Raw genomic sequence first — 23,301 nt, forward strand, 5'->3', positions numbered from 1 at the left:
TAGTGGTAATTGTGCGAACTTAAGTACCCCAAACAGTTTCATTAGGGCTAATTGGGCAATACTACATTGAGCCCCAAAGTTTCCACATCTTTCTGGGGAACTTCAGGCTGATTTCTCAGATTCTGACACCACTTTTCGAATGTTCAGACTTTGAGTGTCTCCGTTTTCGCGTCTTTTGGAATTGAGTAGGACGAATCGCGGGTACACACACTATAACTTTCCGCGGCTAAAATACACGATGTAGGCGAAAAGTCCGGCAGGCAAAACTTTATCTTGTACGTGAAACTAATTGAATAAGGGCATAAGACTGATAGGAATGACTAAATATTCTCTGTAAAGCGCTTTGGAATATATATGTAAATACAGAGGGCATTATTGATTTTTCAAATACAGGATGACGCCAATTAAATGATGTTGTGGATAGAATAGATTAAATAATTCTTTACATGTGCTCAGAAACCCAAATATCATGATGACCAAAGAAATAAAAAGTCTATAAATGGGCTGTGTGTTGCAATCTGTTTTCAGCAATCTGAAAACCACAATTGAACAATTTGAAGATTTATTGCCCGATTTTAGGATTTCCCAATCTAGCAATCTGCACACATACATTACAGATCTTTATCAGTGATTTGCAGATCATTTTCAGCAAACACAGATCTACCAATCTTGAAAAGGTCTATCATTTTACTAATAACAGTCTGCAAATCTGCTGATTATGTCCATACACTAGCAATCTACAGCCCCAATCCATCTGTGAAATCCAACATGTTGGACAATCTGATTTAACAATTCCAATCACTTTTTGGTTGCAATCTGATCTGTGAAGCCCATACATTGCAGATTTTTTTTATACAATCATCTGCAAACTGCGACACAATCGATTGCTGACATATGGGGGTCTTAAATTAAGGCAAAAACAAAACTTAAAAATTGTTAACTATATAATGATACATGCCAGGTAACAAGGCTAAAATGCAAAGCATGACTACAGAACAGACATAACTGCATTACTTTTTCCCCTTAAAAGTGTAAACATTCCTATTGATTTCACCATGTGCACAAATGTGTTTAATAAGAATGCAATCCTGGAAGCTAACCTGCATTTTAGCACTTTAAATAATCACACTACATTAGTGGGACACGGTGATTTTAAGTAATATAGTATATAATTAAAACCTGTTCTCTTCAAGCACCATTCCACCATTGTGCTCTGAGCAGCAACACAATCATATTCAAGTTTCTATTAGTTTTTGCATAAATCCCTTAGCATGCAAAGCCTGTGGGTCATCAGTAACTAAACTTACTCCTATTGTCCTACCATGACTAGATGGTATCTAGACAAAAGCCCCATGTTTTCATGGTGTGCAGCAATTAAGCTCAGGCTATTTTGGAGACACCTGGACTGTCCATGCTAAATTATTTCACCTCTGTCCAAGAGGGGGAGGTGGGGTGAGTTGTGTAAACAATGGCTACAGTCTGGTAACAAAAGAAGTTATTAAAAAGGTCTTCTGTACATAGACACATTGATTACCAATGCATAGCTACTCACTAGCTTATACAGATAATGGAACACTATGAACCTGCAGAATTTCTAAAGCCAACTCAAGCACTTTTGTTCAGAAACTTCAGGTATCTGCTACTGAAGAAACAGTCGTTAACAATTGTTTTATTTTTTTATTGTAAAAATATAAAATAAAGTGCACTTAACATTGCTAAAGTTAATTAGGACGCTCCTTTTCCAGAAGCAAATGCAATAGCTTTAGAAAAATATTTTTTCAGCAGTCTTGTTTAAAACAAAACAAAAAGGTGTCAATGCAATGTTAAATAAAATAAAGGATTTTGGAAAATGGATATTGACCTTGCCAGTGACAGATATTTATTCACATGAGTGTTCTAAACGTTACCCTTATGCTAAGAATGGACTGCTGAAGCTGATCTCACTGATCTCTATGCAGTCACATGTTTTTGTTTTGTGGCAGCAGTTAAAACTAAAGGAGATATAGAAATTAAGAAGCAGTCTACCAGATTGGTCAAAGCGCCAGAGCTTCATAGTCCTGCAGCCCTGGATCTAGTGACAGTTTAGGTTGCCATTTGTTTGATCCATGACTAATTCTGGGGGTTTGGAGATGTTGAATATGGTTTAAGCAGAACAGTCAGATTATAAGTTTCTTCCAAGGTGCGATATCAAGACAAGTTATGGTAGTGCCACCATCTGGAGTAACTCCCTTTCAGTAACACAGAATAATATGAAAGGTTATCGCTGTTGTGCCTTTAGAGCTCAGTCTAATAACAGAAAACAGCTTTCCTCTGCTCTCAGCACTTTGAAGGCGATTCATCCTGCACAGCTGGGTCAATATGCTGGGGTAGCGAAAGGTAGGTATTTGCAGACTGAGAGTAACAGTTTCTAACGTCAATGTAAGACGCTGGGGTCATTATTATGGCATGCTCAGGTGGCAAAGCATAGTTTATGAATGGCGGTTGTAAGAAAGGAGTGGCACTTGTGGCATTGTGCATAAACTGAGCATTTGGTGGACACCCCATGACAGGAAATGTCGGGGGCATTTTCATGTACAGGTTGATATTTTCAGGTCCTAGAGAGCAAATATTTGGAGGACAGTTACCCAGGGAACCACGGGGAGCCGAATTGGAGCTGGAACTGGAATGCCTTGAGAGGTCTGTAGATGGTTCTGTGTCCAAGAGTCTGCTTTGTGGTGCCGGAAGGCCAAGCTGGGTCACTTCCTCAGGTTTCAAGCATTTGCAGCAGCACACTCCCACAAGCGAACCCACGATAACAAAGGCCACAAATATACTGCCAACCAGAAGGAACGGTAGGTATGTGGGCACTACAATACAAAGTATATTAGTGGTTAGTACTCTTCCTACAAACACATACATCACAACTGAAATAATTACACAAATCAAATAGTAGCCGACAGTAATACATTCCAATAACATTGTCATCATTTAACAAATAAACTAGGAGAGTTATTCTTATATACAGGTGTGTGGTACAAAACGGCTTTTAGAATGTTCATGATACAAGATAAATACAATTTGCATAACATCACATCACCAGCCAGTGGGGAAGGATCATTGCAAAAAGAGGCATTCACTGAATATGCTTTCACCATAGGTGCTGACTTGCCTTCTAGGTAAAAGTTTACTTTAATCCCTGCAACTCATTGCTGGCAATAGTTCAGCCTGTGAACATTCAGGTGTATTACACAGGAACTGCATATACGGAGTCAGAGGAGACCAGTCTTACCTGTGGTAGGCAGATCAATGCCGGGTACTCCCTCCCTGGGCATCTCTCCTTTCCCCTCGTTGGGGCACAGTCCTTGGTCCAGCCTCGCTTCGATGGCCGTGCAACAGTACCGTAAGCTACAGGAGCCGCAGCAGTAGGTGGCCTCTGGTGGGTCATAGCGCTCCGGGCACTGGAAACCGGCGTGCCACCCTCCGTAGCTATCAGCCCATCCATGGCAGTACTCTCCAGCTTGTCCCGAGCAGGACCCAATAACAAGCACCAACAGAAGGGTCACCAGGGTGCACATGGTGTGACTGGCAGGGGTCTAACGATGGCTGCTTAGGGGGTAGAAGAGTTTTATCAGCTGCCTGCAACGGTGACCCTCCCCCCTATCCAAAATAAAGTCCTCCTTCCCTAGCAGGGAGGGTCACATCACCTAATCCTCAGCCTGCCCATGTGCTACTTTACATAATAAGATCTATAGGTAAATATAACCCGATTTATTCAGCGTCCTTTTAACGTCAATATACATAACATATGCTTAGGACATGGAAATCACCTGTGTGTGTTCATTTAGTGCAAATAAAAATACTCATTAAACTGGTTAATAATTGTATATAGTTTAAGTAGGTTCTAATATAGGGAATAATTGTCACGTAGTATCCTGCATAAAAAAGTTATCTGTTGGAAAAGTTAAACATGTTGTACTCAGAAAACTTGTCAGCGCTACTTTGATTCAATCACTTACACTAATTCACAAATGGTAATATATGTCTGCCTCATAAAGTCATCACCTCAATACACTGTGTATGTGTTACCATTGCCAGACACTCCTGCTAAATCAATTACCCCGTCTGTCAGAAGATAACGTTATATATGCGTGTTTAATCACACACTTCGCCGTCTCTCAGCTCCACCTATCGCATAACACCTGCACTGCACCCAATTCGTCATCAGCTCTACTACTGACAAATGACGCCTGACGCTCTCATTTACATGTCAAACTACAGTAAATTATACTAATTGGTCTCTCTCTTTTCTTCTGTTATTACTGGATATTTGTTATTTTAATTTGACAATTCTGAATGATGTCTTTATGCAGATGTCAGAGTGCAGCACATATTAACATTCCCCTTGTCAGCATTTCAATAAAGAATATGTCTTTTGTCAGCATCAAAGCCTTTTCTTAGAGGGTGGAATAGTATTATAACTAAGGATGTGTGCCGGATCATTTTTGCCAGATTTGGATTTGGTTCTAATTCGTCGTCCGGCTTTGGATTTGCCAAACTGCGGTGACTGGATTTGGATTTTTTACAAAAATTTACAAAAAAGCTAACGTCACATAAATTGGGCTTTTTTTGTTCCTAGAGTATTAACGTTAATAACATGAATTTCCAGTCATTTACAGTCATTTTAGACCACCTCACATCTCACAGTATTGTTTTCACCATTATTGGCCAAAGGCTGCAGTGAGCTGGCTGGATACCAAAGCTGCATACACACGTGAAGATTTTCTGTCCAGCCAGCCAACAAGTTGTTTGGTTGGAATGAAAATCTGGTAAGGTATGAAAGCAAATGACAATCAGCAATTTGCTCCCAAACGCCAGAAAATGGACAAAAACTGTTGTTTGAAAAAATTATTTAGATCAAACTTTTAACAAACTTGTCTGACCGACCATTTTCATTTGTATTCTGGCATTTAGGAGCAAATTGCTGATCATCACGTTACCAGATTTTCATTCCAACCACTCAACTATTTGGTTGGACAGAAAATCTTTACGCGTGTACCCAGCTTTAGCGACAGAGCAGCGGTACAGACACCACAGTTTGTGAAAGCACATCTATGAAAAATTGCCACACAGCAGTGGCAGAAATGAAAGATAGTGCAAGATGGTTATGGCACTTGTATACACAGTGGGCGTATGCCCAAGCAGTCACAGCGCTTGTATACACAGTGGGGTTGGTGCTTGTATACACGTGGGGTACAGCACAAAAACAAAACAAAAATATTTATCTTTTAATTTCCTTTTTCAACTTTTAACTTTCTTGAAGGTTTTTTTTAAACATTTGTTTACCTTTTAATTAAACCTTTTTTTGTACACACAGCCACTTGTAAGTCTGGAGTCTTTGAACACAACCACTTTAATCAGCAGAGCATAGCGTAGTGTGCTGTGACAGTGCCCTTATACTGTATATAGCCACCATCAGCAGAGTATAGCACAGCATGCTGTCACAGTGCCCTTATACTGTACATAGCCACCATCAGCAGAGTATAGCACAGCATGCTGTCACAGTGCCCTTATACTGTACATAGCCACCATCAGCAGAGTATAGCGCAGCGTGCTGTCACAGTGCCCTTATACTGTACATAGCCACCATCAGTAGAGTATAGCGCAGCATGCTGTCAGTGCCCTTATACTGTACATAGCCACCATCAGCAGAGTATAGCACAGCATGCTGTCACAGTGCCCTTATACTGTACATAGCCACCATCAGCAGAGCATAGCGCAGCATGCTGTCAGTGCCCCTATACATAGCCACCATTAGAGTATAGCACAGCATGCTGTCAGTGCCCGTATACATAGCCACCATCAGCAGAGTATAGCGCAGCGTGCTGTCACAGTGCCCTTATACTGTACATAGCCACCATCAGCAGAGTATAGCGCAGCATGCTGTCACAGTGCCCTTATACTGTACATAGCCACCATCAGCAGAGCATAGCGCAGCATGCTGTCAGTGCCCCTATACATAGCCACCATTAGAGTATAGCGCAGCATGCTGTCAGTGCCCGTATACATAGCCACCATCAGCAGAGTATAGCGCAGCGTGCTGTCACAGTGCCCTTATACTGTACATAGCCACCATCAGCAGAGTATAGCGCAGCATGCTGTCACAGTGCCCTTATACTGTACATAGCCACCATCAGCAGAGCATAGCGCAGCATGCTGTCACAGTGCCCTTATACTGTACATAGCCACCATCAGCAGAGTATAGCGTAGTGTGCTGTCACAGTGCCCTTATACTGTATATAGCCACCATCAGCAGAGTATAGCACAGCATGCTGTCACAGTGCCCTTATACTGTATATAGCCACCATCAGCAGAGTATAGCGCAGCGTGCTGTCACAGTGCCCTTATACTGTACATAGCCACCATCAGCAGAGAATAGCGCAGCATGCTGTCACAGTGCCCTTATACTGTACATAGCCACCATCAGCAGAGCATAGCGCAGCATGCTGTCAGTGCCCCTATACATAGCCACCATTAGAGTATAGCGCAGCATGCTGTCAGTGCCCGTATACATAGCCACCATCAGCAGAGTATAGCGCAGCATGCTGTCAGTGCCCCAATACATAGCCACCATCAGAGTATAGCGCAGCGCGCTGTCAGTGCCCCTATACATAGCCACCAACAGAGTATAGCGCAGCATGCTGTCAGTGCCCCTATACATAGCCACCATTAGCAGAGTATAGCGCAGCATGCTGTCAGTGCCCCTATACATAGCCACCATCACAGTATAGCGCAGCGTGCTGTCAGTGCCCCTATACATAGCCACCATCAGAGTATAGCGCAGCATGCTGTCAGTGCCCCTATACATAGCCACCATCAGCAGAGTATAGCGCAGCGTGCTGTCACAGTGCCCTTATACTGTACATGGCCACCATCAGCAGAGTATAGCGCAGCGTGCTGTCAGTACCCCTATAAATACCCATCAGCAGAGTATATAGCAGCGTGCTCTCAGTGCCCATATACATAGCCATCATCAGCAGAGTATAGTGCAGCATGCTGTCAGTGCCCCTATACATAGCCACCATCAGAGTATAGCGCAGCGTGCTGTCACAGTGCCCTTATACTGTACATAGCCACCATCAGCAGAGCATAGCGCAGCATGCTGTCACAGTGCCCTTATACTGTACATAGCCACCATCAGCAGAGCATAGCGCAGCATGCTGTCACAGTGCCCCTATACATAGCCACCATCAGAGTATAGCGCAGCGTGCTGTCAGTGCCCCTATACATAGCCACCAACAGAGTATAGCGCAGCATGCTGTCAGTGCCCCTATACATAGCCACCATCAGCAGAGTATAGCGCAGCATGCTGTCAGTGCCCCTATACATAGCCACCATCACAGTATAGCGCAGCGTGCTGTCAGTGCCCATATACATAGCCACCATCAGAGTATAGCGCAGCATGCTGTCAGTGCCCCTATACAAAGCCACCATCAGCAGAGTATAGCACAGCATGCTGTCACAGTGCCCTTATACTGTACATAGCCACCATCAGCAGAGTATAGCGCAGCGTGCTGTCAGTACCCCTATAAATACCCATCAGCAGAGTATATAGCAGCGTGCTGTCAGTGCCCCTATACATAGCCATCATCAGCATAGTATAGTGCAGCATGCTGTCAGTGCCCCTATACATAGCCACCATCAGAGTATAGCTCAGCATGCTGTCACAGTGCCCTTATACTGTACATAGCCACCATCAGCAGAGTATAGCGCAGCATGCTGTCAGTGCCCCTATACATAGCCACCATCAGAGTATAGCGCAGCATGCTGTCAGTGCCCCTATACATAGCCACCATCAGCAGAGTATAGCGCAGCATGCTGTCAGTACCCCTATACATACCCATCAGCAGAGTATAGCGCAGCGTGCTGTCAGTGCCCGTATACATAGCCACCATCAGCAGAGCATAGCGCAGCGTGCTGTCAGTACCCCTATACATACCCATCAGCAGAGTATAGCCCAGCATGCTGTCAGTACCCCTATAAATACCCATCAGCAGAGTATATAGCAGTGTGCTGTCAGTACCCCTATACATAGCCATCAGCAGAGTATATAGCAGCATGCTGTCAGTACCCCTATACATAGCCATCAGCAGAGTATATAGCAGCGTGCTGTCAGTGCCCCTATACATAGCCATCAGCAGAGTATATAGCAGCGTGCTGTCAGTACCCCTATACATAGCCATCAGCAGAGTATAGAGCAGCATGCTGTCAGTGCCCCTATACATAGTCACCATCAGCAGAGTATATAGCAGCGTGCTGTCAGTACCCCTATAAATACCCATCAGCAGAGTATATAGCAGCGTGCTGTCAGTACCCCTATAAATACCCATCAGCAGAGTATATAGCAGCGTGCTGTCAGTACCCCTATACATAGCCATCAGCAGAGTATAGAGCAGCGTTCTGTCAGTGCCCCTATACATAGTCACCATCAGCAGAGTATAGCGCAGCATGCTGTCAGTGCCCCTATACATAGCCTTCAGCAGAGTGTCACGGTGTGTGTGTGTAGTGTCTCTATTTAACTATTTATTTTACAGTGGAGGTACGGGTGCCAGACACCTGCTGGCACTTGTGGTTCCATAAGTGGCAAAGGGCAGGCATGCTGGCACCTGTAGTTCCACTGTAAATTACAATAGTTTCAAACAAATTAACCCTTTATTACCCCACAGCCACAGCCCAGGGGTGCGGGGAAGAGCCCCGGGCTTCAGACCAAGCCTGGGGTTTCAGGGGGGATGGGACCCATTCTTGGTGGGGTCCCCATCTCCCCTGAGATCCCTGGATTGGTCTGACCAGCTTAGGCTGATGCTTTGGCCACAGAGCCCCGGTGAAAGGGTCTCCAGGCTGTGGCATTACAGCCCGGCCGTTTTGGGTCCTGTGCTGGTTTTAATTATAGGGGGACCCCTACGCAATATTTTTACCACTAGAACTAATTGAAAACCAGGACTTTAATATAATTAAAACCAGAACTGGCCCTGCAGCCAGGTACTGGTTCCTAAATTACGGTGGAAACCTATTCATTTTTTCACCATCATTTTAGGAACCAGGCAGGCTGGCAAGTCCAGGGCTGGTTAGGTTTTTGGGGGGGTACCCTACGTCATTTAAAAAAAAACACTTTATATTAGGTTTTCAGGCAGAAACATACACAAACCACACTGATCTGTGTATGTTTCTGCCATACTCGCAGCTCAGGAGGTGGTATATTTGAAACATCAATTTATCAGTGAGTTTGCTACAAACTCACCCCACATTGTAATCTCGATTCTTTGTAAATTTGCTAGTTGCAACTTTTTCATGTAAAGTACTTCCTAGTTTGGCCGATGGTGAGTTTAGTCGAGTTTTGCAAACTGACAAGAGTTTTAACAGTGAGAAGAGAAAACTCTCTTCCTGTTTGGTCTTAGTAAATTTGCGAGTTTGAAAAACTGGCTAAACTTGCATGATTTTGCAAACTCACCCAAACTCAATTCTTTATAAATTTACCCCAATGAATCAGTTTCTATCAGCTACTTGGGTAGAAAACAAGCAAGGAATTAAATTAATATAAAAAACATAATTAAAAGGAAAATACTGTTAGGATGTTTATTATATATTGAAATGACATTAATAGCTAGGCCAAGGCTAGTTATTTCTGCACCTCTATAGCACCTCTATAGCACCTCTATAGTAGAGATGTGCGGTTCGGTTCTCCAGAAATCCGAATCCTCCCGAATTTCGTGAATCCGGGTAAATCCGAGTCACAGTCCTGATCTCCTGAGGAGATCCGGGTTCTCATCTTTTTGCAGTTCGGAATTCGGATTTTAAATCCGAATTTCGGGTTTTGGATTGCATAAACTACATGATTTTAGCTGTTTTTAAAACTTTTTATCTATGTTTTATTTTTTTTATAAATCCAGATCCAAAAGCAAAACAAAAAAACTTGAGGGTGCGTCCAAAACGCGTAGGCACACACCTACTTCGCACGTCACTTCTCCAATAGACCAACTAGGAGTATCGGGAATTCAAGACCCAGAAGAAGCATCAAGGCACCCAGAGCGCAGAAATCTGCAGCAGTGGTACAACCTCCAAGCGAGACCCACAGGCTGGGGTAAGAAGCAAACCTGCACGGAAGACCAGAAAGCCTCAACAAACTGGGACCACGATCCAGGGTCTGCCCACACTTCTGACAGCAGTGCAGGGCATGAAGCACGTGCCACTTGACCAATGAAACCCACAAACTGGGCAAAAGCCCAGTGTGGCCGGAGACCGGTCCCACGTGTGGAATGGCGGCCGCGGCACTGAATGGGTTAACCCCTGTGCTGCGGCGCCATTTTTAAATGGACAAAGGGGCTGTGTGGGGGCAGTACAGAGCGCTTGCAGCAGAGTCCTGTGGCTGTGGCACTCAGGAGATTTAACTCCTGGTAACCCCCAGCGCTGAGAGAGCCCCAGCACTGAACCCCTGGGCACAGTAACATAACAAATTTAAATGTATTTAAAATGTATTCTAAGGGTAAAATTTAAAGTAAAATGCACTTACCTGTGGTCTGTGAAGGTCCAGGAGCAATCCGGCGCTCTCTGTGGGCTGCTGGGTCCCCCAACCTCTTCCCTAGGGCAGGGCCAAAACTAGGATATCTGTCACCTGGTGCAAGGCATCAATTTTGCGCCCCCTCCCTTCCCGTACCTGGATTTTGTCCTTACTCCTCCATCAGTGATCGCGGTGAGTGAAAAAAATTGTGGGTCCCAGGGACCCCTAACTTTAAAAAAATTAGGGTCCTACACCACTTTTTCTGAGGAAGGGCAGGCAGGGCTAGGGAGGGGTAAGTGCAGACAGTTGATGCAACAGTGCTGGGGGGCATGGAGGGTACTAGGGGCAGGTTGTGTGAGGGGCAATGGTAGATAGCAGCTGGCACAGTACTTGGGCGGTACTGTGGGGGTTAGCGGCAAGCAGTACTCGGAGTAAGGAGGGAGTGAGGGTAGATAGCAGCTGGGGCAGTACTGCGGGCAAGGAGGAGGTTAGGGACAGGCAGTGCTGGGTGTAGGGAGTGGCCAGGGTAGATAGCAGCTAGGGCGGTACTGGGGGGGGCAAGGAGGGGGTCAGGGGCAGAGCTGGGTCAGGATAGCAGCTGGGGCAGCCCCGGGTGGTAGAGAGGGGGTAAGTGTAGATAGCAGCAGGGGCAGTGTGGGAGGCATATATGGGAAAAGAGTTGTTAGCAGCTACGGCAGTACTGGAGCAAGGAAGAGGTTAGGGGCAAGCAATACTGGGTGTAGAGAGTGGTAAGGGTAGATAACTAGGGCAGTACTGGGGGGGCAAGGAGGGTGTTATGGGCAGGTAATAGTTAGGATAGCAGCTGGGGCAGAACTGGGGGTAGGGAGGGTGTAAAGATAGACTGCACATGGGGTAGTGTTTACCTCATTGCTTTTGCTGGGAGCCCCTGGCCGGGTCACTGTTAGAGCTTCCTCCTGTCCCATGCAGTGTCCACCTCCTGTGTGCAGAGCGCTGAGCTGGCTGAAGGAGCGCAGACTGCTGAAGGGTCCTGGCACCACCGACAATTGTGCTGCCCAATGGACGCCGCGCATACAGGCTGGGGGGAGACGCCGCGCATACAGGCTGGGAGAAGATGCCACGCATACAGGCTGCGGGAGATGCTGCGCATACAGGCTGTGGGAGATGCTGCGCATACGGGCAGGTGGGAGACGCCGTGCATATAGGCTGGTGGGAGATACCGCATGCTCATTTGCTGGGGTTGACACATCTCCCCCATTTGCTGGGGGAGATGCCGGGTGTCCATTGGCTGGGGAGACACTGCAGTGCAGCCATTGGCTGGGGGATACGTCGCAGCGCAGCCATTGGCTACAGCAGCACAAACAGACCAGCGATCAGTTTTGAAATCTGGGTCCCCAGTTTGCTGTAGTGCATAAAAACGCGCTATAGCGCGTATTTTGCGAACCCTGTCCATAAGGCAGTGCACTGGTCAGATGTCCCTGGTATAGTGACTTACATTATTCCACACACCAGAATGCCCATTACACATTATGCCACACACGGTAATGCCTATTACCAAAGTGCCACTTACATATTTGCCCGACACCATTTTATGCCCCACAGTAAGACTTCTAATTACTTTAAAATTACCTGCTCGTTGTCAGGGGTTCCATGCTCGTTGCCAGGGGGTTTCACGCTCGTTGCCATGGGGTTTATGCTCGTTGCCATGGGGTTTATGCTCATTGACAGGGGGTTTAGCTGAAAGCTGCATCTTCTCCCGACACTTGCGCTTGCCTAACAGACACTAGAGGTCCAATAGGACCTCTAGTGTCTGCTTCCTCCTTGGAGGCGGCCATATTTGGATGGCCGTTTTCAGCAGAGTCCATGCTAGTCTGCATGGAATCTGCTGAAAATGGTCATCCAAAAATGGCCGCCGCCAAGGAGGAGACAGACACTAGAGGTCCAGAAAGGACCTCTAGCATCTGTCTCCTCCTAGACGGTGGCCATTTTTGGATGGCCGTTATCTGAATCTGCAGCCAAGCCACCGTGAGTCAGCCTATTTTCACCCCCTGCATTCCGGCACCTGGTGCACGTGCACCTCTAGCCCCCCCCCTAGTTGCGGCCCTGCCTAGGGGAATAAAATGTTCTCCTATGCAGCCTCATGCCTGGAAGTGGTATGAGGTGCATAGGGAGCTGGCTAATGCAGCCAGCTAACTGTGGCAGGGAGCTCCAAATGAGCTTCCCTTCCGTGGCCAGGAAACCGTGCCCAGGGACCCTGCTTGCCCACCTCTGGAGCTCAGACTCAGGCAGGGTAGCAAGCTTGGTCCCTTAGCAGATTCCTGGAAGTCCATTTTTGGAGGGAGATCCTTATCTGCCCAGGCTGTGTCCAGACGGACGGGCGTTGCTCAGATCTGAGGTTGAGCCCAGGCACAGGGGAGTCACCACTCCCCCTTGCCATAAGGGACAATGTTAAATGTGCATGTGGCTAGCACATGCACAGGTCATGCACTTATGCTGATTGGTTGGAAACCACAGGGCGGGCTTACCCCCTGTGGAAATGTGTATTAGAGTGGTATAAAAGAAGGCTTTTTCCCGGTAATATTGTACATCTTTGAAAACCCTGTGTGGAGAAGAATTGCTGTAACATCTTATGTATGCTGATTATTCCCCTTCAATCCGAAGGGAGTGTCTTTTTCAAGACTTTGAGCAATAAACATCTTGCCTGACCTCAATTGTATCTCAAATCTGCAACCAAAAGAATTGCGCCAAACGCTATTCCGTTCTCCGGTTGTTCTGGGTAAGAGCTCCGTGTCTCCAAGTTCAAGCCCTCTGCCAAGCTACCGTGCAGACCTGGTCCATTGCGAGGGATCAGGAGGAATCAGCCGACACCAATCAGGGGGTGTGGCCGCAGCTAGTCAAACGCATATGCAGCAGTAGCGGTTCCAGGTGCTAAGGCAGGAGCCTGAGGGTAACGCAAAAAGCGGTTCCAAACACCGATGGTAGAGTTTGGTGGTGCCAGCATCCTTAAGCGCCCACGGTGCAGTGGGCGGAGTCAGTGACAGGTGGTCACTGACTGTGAGTGGGAGTCCAAAAGCACTAACCCGTGACCAGGGACAGCCTAGGTGAAAATCGTCTGGTCACATCTCGTGGCATAGCGGTGGGATAATCCCAGGCGGCTTTTCGGTCACCCGATGAGAGAAGCCGAGTTACTCAGGAGAGGAGTAACTGCAGTTCAGGAGAACGCGCAGAATGACTGATAACAGTGGAATGGAGTTGCATCAGACGGAGGTGGAAAGTGCGACCAGCTTAACAATGGACACCCCTCAGAACGTGGTGAGAGCAACAAGTCCCACCCCCTCTTGCAGCAGTTATGTTTCTCAGCATTCCCCAGCATGGCAGGGATCCCTACGAATGGATACCCTAGCGGAGCGGCTAGCGGAATTGGGAGAAAAGGCAACAGAACAAGAATGTATGCTCATCATTCGGATGTGGCATGACGAGCGGGCACCATGGGCCATGGTACCCCAAGCACCATTGCAGACTGCTGTACCGGGATCAGATCGTATCCAGTTTGCCAAGTTTGATGAAGTCGTAAGGGCCCTCCTACAGTGATACTTTGTCACTCCTGAGTCTACAGGAAAAAGTTCCGGGACTTGCCCAAGAACCCTATCAGCACACATGAGCAGTTCGCCACCCAGCTGAGGCAGTATGTGGTGAAGTGGGTGAAGGGATCTGGTGCCACTACCTGGGATGCACTGATTGATCTGCTATGCCAAGAGCAGTTCTACCGCAGTTGCACCCTAGTGGTGAAGGAGTGGGTGCTAGACCGGGAGCCACCCAGCTTGAAGATGGCGGCCCAGTTAGCAGACAAGTATGTGGCAATTCGGGCCACAAGGGCAGAAGCGCCCTATTAGCAGCAGACCCCAGTGGACTGTACAACCAGGGGAACATCCCTCTTCTTCTCATCACCCCCCAAAGCGGGCATCCTCCAACCCGGGTGCTCTTGGCCAGCAATCACCCCGCCCTGTCCATGCAAATCATCAGAGACCACCGGGGCCCCGACTGGACAAGAAGTGTTATGACTGTGGGAAAATCGGACATCTGAGGATGACCTGTCCCACACTCCAAGCACCCCAGACTCGTGCCCAAAATCCGAGCGCTGGAGCCCGGCTTGCTTGCCTGACCTGGGGAGGTGAGCCCAAAGAGACTGTTCCTACTCCAGCCAGTCCAATGGAGTGTGGGGAGAATCAAGTCGATTCTATGGAGAGAGTCACCTGCATGGCCAAGGGGCCACCCCAAAATATGTGGCAGCACCTGCAGATGGTCCAAGTGGGGCCCCTGCAGGGACAAGGATTAAGAGACTCTGGGGCCTCAATCACTGTTGTGAGCCCCTGCCTAATTGATCCTGCCACAGTACTGCCAGGTCGCCCTGCCAAAATGACCGTGGCAGGCGGAATGGAGCGAGGTACCTGTGGCGAGAGTCTACCTGGACTGGGGAGCTGGCCCAGAGTTGAGGGATGTTGATGTCATGGATGGCCTTCCAACTGATGTGGTCCTGGGGAATGACCTTGGTGGTGGAATCGTTACCACGTTTGCTGACGCCATCGCCCGGAGTCAAGTTTCCGGATCACAGTCTACATCAACTGCACCAGAACAGCCCAGCCCAGAGGAAAAGACCACAGCAGCTAGACAACTGCCAGCACAGCTTACCACAGCATCAACCAGCCCAGAGGAAGAGATTACAGCGGCTAGATCAGCATATCTACCCAGCATGCCTTTTGCCTCTGGTATGCCTATGTCCCCTAGCAATGCAGAGGATGTTGGTTCCGGCTCATTGGATCCTGTGGGGGTGCTCAGTGATGCTCCTGTCCCTAGTGGTTTGCCAACTCCAGTGGTGAGTATGAATGACCACACTGACTTCCCTTTGACTGACCTCAACCAGAGTAACCCTAGCGATCCCAACCCATATCCCCCTGTAGACTGTCCCTACTTAGAATGAAGTGAGGGGAAGACAGGAGTTCAGGGAAGCTCAGATTGCTGACCCATATCTGGAAGGCATATTGTGCCAAGCTGGCAGCGGTCTTTCAGGGATAGTGGCAGTGAGTGTGACCTTGCGGGAAGGGTTAAGATACAGGGTAGCCAGGAAGGTAGAAGGGGATAGGCCAGTTAGGGAGCAAGGTCCCCTGCTTGTGCCAAGTAGATCGGGGAAGACACGCAGCCTACCCGTGGTGGATTCCAGACGGAGCTCAGAGGTTGGTGATCTGTTCACCATAACTGTGGAACAGGTAGTGGACAAGGTGGTGAGAAAAGGCCTAGGTGACAGGGTAGGCTCCCCTAGTCATAGGTCGTTGGAGGAGGATGGTAGGGCAGGTCTGACAGGTAGTGCAGACAGATGCCAGGTGGAGATAACAGAGGTGCAGTGCCTGGGGTATAGAGTGGGGGGAGACAGTGGTAGGCCCAGTGGGGGCGGAGGCAACCAGAAACTGTCCCTGGCCCACAACACCAAGACAAGTACTGACCTTAGAAACTGTAAGGCCCTATGGACGAGTTGTCCCTGACTTTAGTGCTGTAGTGACACCCCTTACAGAGTTGACCAATGAGGGACTTCCCAAGTCAGTGGACTGGATACCCGCTTGTGAGTTGGCATTCCAGTCATTGAAGGAGGCTCTGATACCAGCTCCAGTGCAGATGGCGCAAATTCAGGACCAGGACATTGTGGCACAAACTATTGCGTTATTGCACGGACTGGGAGCAGTACGGAGCCAGGAGGAGCCAGATGGGCAAAAGCACCCTTTGGCTTGTTTGAGCAGGCTACTGCTACGGTGGGAGGTGGGGTATGCCACAATTGGAACACAGTGGTTGGCAATTGTTTTGGCATTGGACCACCTTCAGCACTATGTGTGCGACTGTTTCCCCAAAAGGGAAACTGACAGACTGTTGCGGTGGAGCCTTGGACTTCAGTGTGACTATTTGGACATTGTGCACCAACAAGGAGAGACCCACTGCAATATGGATGAGCTGTCACAGCCGGAGCCACAGCCCCCCAAGTAGCTTCCCCGAACCCCCCAAGAGACTGCGGGACCAGGAGCCAAATCGTTGGGACATGGCCCTCTGGTGGCCACTTGAGGGGGGGGAGAAATGTGGCCGGAGATCGGCCCCACATGTGGAATGGCGGCCGTGGCACTGAAGGGGTTAACCCCTGTGCTGCGGCGCCATTTTTAAATGGACAAAGGGGCGCTAGGCACCATGTTAAAATGTATTACCGCCGCTAGGCGCCGGGTGTGTGGGGGGATTTTGTTTTGTGCTGCCGCGGCCAGACCCGATCTGTGGCCACGGCAACGCTGTAGTTTAACCCCTGGTGCGCTGCACCGGGGGTATGTGTGAAGCGCTGCATGCTACCAGAGGTGAGCTCCGGCAGAGCAGCAGTGAGACCTCCATGCTGGGGACCCATAGGAGACCGGAGTGCAGGGAGCAGCTTTGCACTCCACGCTGGGACCCGGGAGTGTGATGCCGCTGGTCCCTCCGTGTCGGCTGCTTACTGCGGCTAGGTAGCAGAGGGCAGGGCGGGATGACTGCCCCAGGACAGCAGAAGACTGCTGCAGCCGGGACACGATTGTCCCAGACTGCAGGGCTGGGTGGCGCACAGGGGGACTGGGCTAGCACTAGCGCTGCACCGAGGGGAGAACTGTGGTAACCACATGCTGGGGGTCGGGAGTGCTAGCTCCCGATACCCCAGTGCAGTGGAGAGGCCACACGCTGGGAGACCAGTGCAGCGGGGCTGTGCGGGGGCAGTGCAGAGCGCTCGCAGCAGAGTCCTGTGGCTGCGGCGCTCAGGAGATTTAACTCCTGGTAACCCCCAGTGCTGATAGAGCCCCAGCACTGAACCCCTGGGCACAGTAAAATAACAAATATAAATGTATTTAAAATGTATTCTAAGTGTAAAATTTAAAGTAAAAGGCACTTACCTGTGGTCTGTGAAGGTCCAGGGGGAATCCGGCACTCTCTGTGGGCTGCTGGGTCCCCCAGCCTCTTCCCTAGGGGAATAAAATGTTTTCCTATGCAGCCTCATGCCTGGAAGTGGTATGAGGAGGTGCATAGGGAGCTGGCAAATGCAGCCAGCTAACTGTGGCAGGGAGCTCCAAATGAGCTTCCCTTCTGTGGCCAGGAAACCGTGCCCGGGGACCCTGCTTGCCCCCCTCTGGAGCTCAGACTCAGGCAGGGCAGCAAGCTTGGTCCCTTAGCAGATTCCTGGAAGTCTGTTTTTGGAGGGAGATCTTTATCTTCCCAGGCTGTGTCCAGATGGAGCGGAGCCATGGGCGTTGCTCAACTCCGAGGTTGAGCCCAGGCACAGGGGAGTCACCACTCCCCCTTGCCATAAGGGACAATGTTAAATGTGCATGTGGCTAGCACATGCACAGGTCATGCACTTATGATGATTGGTTGGAAACCAAAGGGTGGGCTTACCCCCTGTGGAAATGTGTATTAGAGTGGTATAAAAGAAGGCTTTGTGCCTGGTAATATTGTACATCTTTGAAAACCCTGTGTGGAGAAAAATTGCTCTAACATCTTATGTATGCTGATTATTCCCCTTCAATCCTAAGGGAGAGTCTTTTTCAAGACTTTGAGCAATAAACATCTTGCCTGACTTCAATTGTATCTCAATACTGCGACCAAAAGAATGGCGCCAAACACTATTACCTTTCGGCGGCTGTTCTGGGTAAGAGCTCCTTGTCTCCAGGTTCAAGCCCTCTGCCAAGCTACCATGCAGACCTGGTCCATTGCGAGGGATCAGGAGGAATCAGCCGACACCAATCAGGGGGTGTGGCCGCAGCTAGTCAAACGCATACGCAGCAGAAGCGGTTCCAGGTGCTGAGGCAGGAGCCTGAGGGTAACGCAAAAAGCGGTTCCAAACACCGATGGTAGAGTTTGGTGGTGCCAGCATCCTTAAGCGCCCACGGTGCAGTGGGCGGAGTCAGTGACAGGCGGTCACTGACTGTGAGTGGGAGTACAAAAGCGCTAACCCGTGACCAGGGACAGCCTAGGCAAAAGGCGTCCAGTTACACCCGGTTGAACGCCGGCTTCAGGGTATCATTGACCAGCCTAGCAAAGAACAGGAATGCAGCAAACGGCGTGGGTGCACCTTTTATATTTTATTGTATACAAATACACAGACATGGAACTTGATCATAAAAAATAACGGAACCAGTGACGGCTGTCTCTTTAATATTACGGAGGACACTATCATCGCACCTATTATGGATTGCACCTGCTGGGTTATGGACTTGACTATTATCACTGGCATATATACCTTTATTATTATATGTAGCACTATACTATACTATACTATTATATTGTTTTATTGATTTATCTTTTATGCATCAGATTGTTATATTATAAATACAAACTAATATTACGGAGGACACAATCATTGCACCTATTAAGGATTTCACGTGCTGGGTTACAGACTTGACTATATAAATATATATATATATATATATATATATATAAAAACCGAAAAGGAGGCACTCCGGACTAATGAAAAAAGAATGACACTGGATGCAGCATATAGCGCAACATTTCAACGCTTTGAAAAGGGCGTTGAAACGTTGCACTTTATGCCGCATCCAGTGTTATTCATTTTTCATTAGTCCGGAGTGCCTCCTTTGGGATTTTATATTTCAGTTACCACACTCATGGCCTGATTCAGAGACGGACGCTCTGAACGAACGCCCGCTCTGAATCAGGGCGTGTTTTTTTTTTTTCAAAGCATCCTTTTGGACGCTCGCATAGCTGTGGGTTACCACCCACAGCTTATGCGAGCGTCCATGATGAGCGTCCATCGGGCTTGCGACGAGACCCTGCGGTAGGGTCTCGGTGACCGCAAGCCCTGGAGTGATTTTGGCTCTATCAGAGCCAAAATCACTCCCACTGACATCACTAGTGATGTCAGTGGGGCTGGACCCAGACGGTAGGCGTTCCCATGGGAACGCCTCCGTCTAGCAGCCACACCCCCGGCATGCACACCAAAGGGGGCGTGCTGTCACTCACCATCGACAGCACGCCCCCTTTGGTGCGAGACCCATAACGACGGCTACCCCATCATTATTCGGGTCTCGCGCATGCGTACGACAGAGCTCCCTCCGTCGTGCGCCTGCGCACTAGGGCACCATCAACCCGCTTGTGAGCGCTCAGCGCTCGCGAGCGGGTCTGAATCAGGCCCTCAGTGGGTTTGCTGTGGAAAGGCACCCGGCATAGTTGCTTTATTCTCCTACAGAGTGCCGGATCGTGGACTTGTTTATATATATATTAGGGGTGTGCACCGGCCACCTTTCGTGTTTTGTGATTTGGTTTTGGATCTGGATCTTTCTTCATGTTTTGGATCTAATTTGGTTTTGCCAAAACCACCCTTCCGTGTTTTGGGTTCTGGGTTTTGTGTTTTGGATCTGTATTTTTTTTTTAAAAAAGAATAAAAACAGCTAAAATCACAGAATGTGTTGATTTTTCTGCTCCTATGCTATTATTAACCTCAAAAACATTAATTTCCAGTCTATTCTGAACACCTCACACCTCACAGTAGTGTTTTTATGTCCAAAAGGTTGCACCGAGGTAGATGGATGACTATGCTAAGCGACACGAGTGGGCGGCACAAACACGTGGCCCATCTAGGAGTGACACTGCAGTGGCAGACAGGATGGCAGTTTGAAAAACTAGGCCGCAAACAGTACATAATGCAAAGAAAAAAAAGAGGTGCAAGATGGAATTGTCCTTGGGCCCTCCCACCCATCCTTATGTTGTATAAACAGGACATGCACACTTTAACAAACCAATCATTTCAGGGCCAGGGTCTGCCACACGACTGTGGCTGAAATGATTGGTTCGTTTAGGCCCCCACAAAACAAGCTGGAAATTAATCTGTCCCTGCACAAACTGGCTTTATGGAGGCAAGATGTCGTCCTCATCCTCCTCATCCACCGATTCCTCACCCTCTTCAGTGTTGTGTACATCCTCATCTTCACAGACTATTAACTTGTCCCTGCTGGAATCCACCACCACAGGTCCCTCTGTATGTTCTGGAGGCTGGTCTCCCTGGAAGAGTTGATAATTCATTTTTATGAACATCATCTCCACATTTTCTGGAAGCAACCTCCTACGCCTTTTGCTGACAAGTTTTCCCGGCTGCACTAAACACTCTTTCAGAGTACACACTGGAGGGGGGGCAACTCAGGTAAAATAGAGCCAGTTTGTACAGGGGCCTCCAAATTGCCTCTTTTTCCTGCCAGTACATGTACGGACTGTCTGACATGCCTACTTGGATACTGTCACCGATGTACTCCTTTAACAGACAGACGCATGCTTGTCGCTGCTGCTTTGAGGATGCAGGTTCGGCTACAGCCCACACAATTCACAAAGACAGGAAAAAAACGAAGAATTTTTTTATTGTTTGTGGAGCGCACTTTGAGGGTTACACCACCCTTTAACAGACAGACGCACGCTTGTTACTGCTGCTTTGAGGATGCAGGTGCGGCTACGGCCCACACAATTCACAAAGACAGAAAAAAAAATAAGAATTTTTTTATTATTTGTGGAGCGCACTTTGAGGGTTACACCACCCTTTAACAGACAGATGCATGCTTGTCGCTGCTGCTTTGAGGACAGTATCATATGCAGTGACAGTAGACTTGTCAGAAATTGTTGGCACGTCCTTCAGTCCGGACCAGATGTCCAAACCTGCCCTTGACTTATGACACAGGCGCATGCTTTGCGCTGCTACTGTGTTGATGCACGCGTGGCTACATCGCACACAAGTCACAAACACAGAAAAAAAATTGTTTTATATTTTTGGAGCACTTTGGGGGTTACACCACCCTTTAACAGACTTATGGGACACAGGCGCATGCTTGGAGCTGCTCCTTTGTTGATGCACGTGCAGCTACAGTGCACACAATTCACAAAGACAGAAGAAAAAAAAATGTTTTATTTTTTGTGGAGCGCACTTTGAGGGTTACACCACCCTTTAACAGAAAGACGCATGCTTGTCGCTGCTGTTTTGAAGATGCAGGTGCGACTACAGCCCATACAATTCACAAAGACTGAAAAAAAAGAATCATTTTTTTATTGTTTGTGGAGCGCACTTTGAGGGTTACACCACCCTTTAACAGACAGACGCATGCTTGTCGCTGCTGCTTTGAGGATGCAGGTGCAGCTACAGCCCACACAATTCACAAAGACAGTAAAAAAAGAATTTTTTATTGTTTGTGGAGCGCACTTTGAGGGTTACACCACCCTTTAACAGACAAACGCACGCTTGTCGCTGCTGCTTTGAGGATGCAGGTGGAATCTAGACGGGATTTGGAACCGGGGACACACTACCTCCATCAATTGTCTAAATCCCACTGCACTAATGACGGATACCGGACGCACGTCTAACACCAACATAGCAGTCAAGGCCTCAGTTATACGTTTTGCTTTAGGATGACTGCTGTAGTACTTCATCCTCCTCGCTAAGGACTGTTGGAGGGTCAATTGTTTAGTAAAAGTAGTGGTGTTCCTACTTCCTCTCTGGGATGATGAACAACTCCCAGCAGCAGCAACAGCACTAGGAGGAAGTGGTTCTTGATCTTTCCCTATTTTATTTTTATCTGAGAAAGTTTGGTCCTCCATTTATGTTATATTGATATATACGTGCGGCTAAGGTGCACATAAACACAGAAAATAATTTTTTATTTTTGTTGCACTAGTGCACTTTGTAGGTTACACCACCCTTTAAGAAATGAGCCAGCCGGCCCTTTACTTAAGGGACACAGGTGCATGCTTGGCGCTGCTCCTTTGTTGATGCACGTGCAGCCACAGTGCACACAATTCACAAACACAGAAAATATTTTTTTTATTTTGTTTGGAGTGTACTTTGGGGGTTACAGCACCCTTTAACGGACAAGCCAGCTGGCCCTTTACTAATGGGACTCAGGCGCACGCTTGGCGCTGCTCCTTTGTTGATGCACGTGCAGCCACAGTGCACACAATTCACAAACACAGAAAATATTTTTTTTATTTTGTTTGGAGTGTACTTTGGGGGTTACAGCACCCTTTAACGGACAAGCCAGCCGGCCCTTTACTTATAGGACACAGGCGCACGCTTGGCGCTGCTCCTTTGTTGATGCACGTGCAGCCACAGTGCACACAATTCACAAACACAGAAAATACTGTTTTATTTTGTTTGGAGTGTACTTTGGGGGTTACAGCACTCTTTAACGGACAAGCCAGCTGGCCCTTTACTAATGGGACACAGGCGCACGCTTGGAGCTGCTCCTTTTTTGATGCATGTGCAGCCACAGTGCACACAATTCACAAACACAGAAAATATTTTTTATTTTGTTTAGAGTGCACTTTGGGGGTTACAGCACCCTTTAATGGTCAAGCCAGCCGGCCCTTTACTTATGACACAGGCGCACGCTTGGCACTACTTTGTTGATGCACGTGCGGCTACTGGGCACACAATTCACAAACAGAGAAAATATTTTTTTATTTTGTTTGGAGTGTACTTTGGGGGTTACAGCAACCTTTAACGGACAAGCCAGCCGGCCCTTTACTTATGGGACACAGGCGCACGCATGGCGCTGCTCCTTTGTTGATGCACGTGCAGCCACAGTGCACACAATTCACAAACACAGAAAATATTTTTTATTTTGTTTGGAGTGTACTTTGGGGGTTACAGCACCCTTTAACGGACAAGCCAGCCAGCCCTTTACTAATGGAACACAGGCGCACGCTTGGCGCTGCTCCTTTGTTGATGCACGTGCAGCCACAGTGCACAC

The 23,301-nt window shown here is 48.1% G+C and overlaps 1 protein-coding gene across 1 annotated transcript; it reads right to left on the bottom strand.

The window, feature by feature from the left end:
* Positions 1-1,678: 1,678 nt before the first annotated feature.
* LOC148517788 (protein shisa-1-like) lies at positions 1,679-4,011 on the bottom strand. The gene is made up of 3 exons (XM_088478223.1): positions 3,996-4,011; positions 3,269-3,582; positions 1,679-2,846 (listed from the first exon to the last, which is right to left on the bottom strand). Exons 2-3 carry the CDS (start codon positions 3,552-3,554, stop codon positions 2,317-2,319), a joined length of 816 nt encoding a protein of 271 aa, XP_088334349.1. The 5' UTR covers positions 3,555-3,582; positions 3,996-4,011; the 3' UTR covers positions 1,679-2,316.
* Positions 4,012-23,301: the final 19,290 nt, after the last annotated feature.

Source organism: Taudactylus pleione, unplaced genomic scaffold (genome assembly GCF_031769625.1).
Source record: "Taudactylus pleione unplaced genomic scaffold, aTauple2 ptg000211l, whole genome shotgun sequence".
NCBI classification, from domain to species: Eukaryota; Metazoa; Chordata; class Amphibia; order Anura; family Myobatrachidae; genus Taudactylus; species Taudactylus pleione.

What these genes read in the sequence shown, in the direction of transcription:
- LOC148517788 (XM_088478223.1), bottom strand. Translation starts at nt 3,554, where the DNA reads ATGTGCACCCTGGTGACCCTTCTGTTGGTGCTTGTTATTGGGTCCTGC. An exon ending in CATTGATCTGCCTACCACAG is followed by an intron (nt 2,847 to 3,268) that starts GTAAGACTGGTC and finishes TTTGTATTGTAG; the next exon opens with TGCCCACATACCTACCGTTC.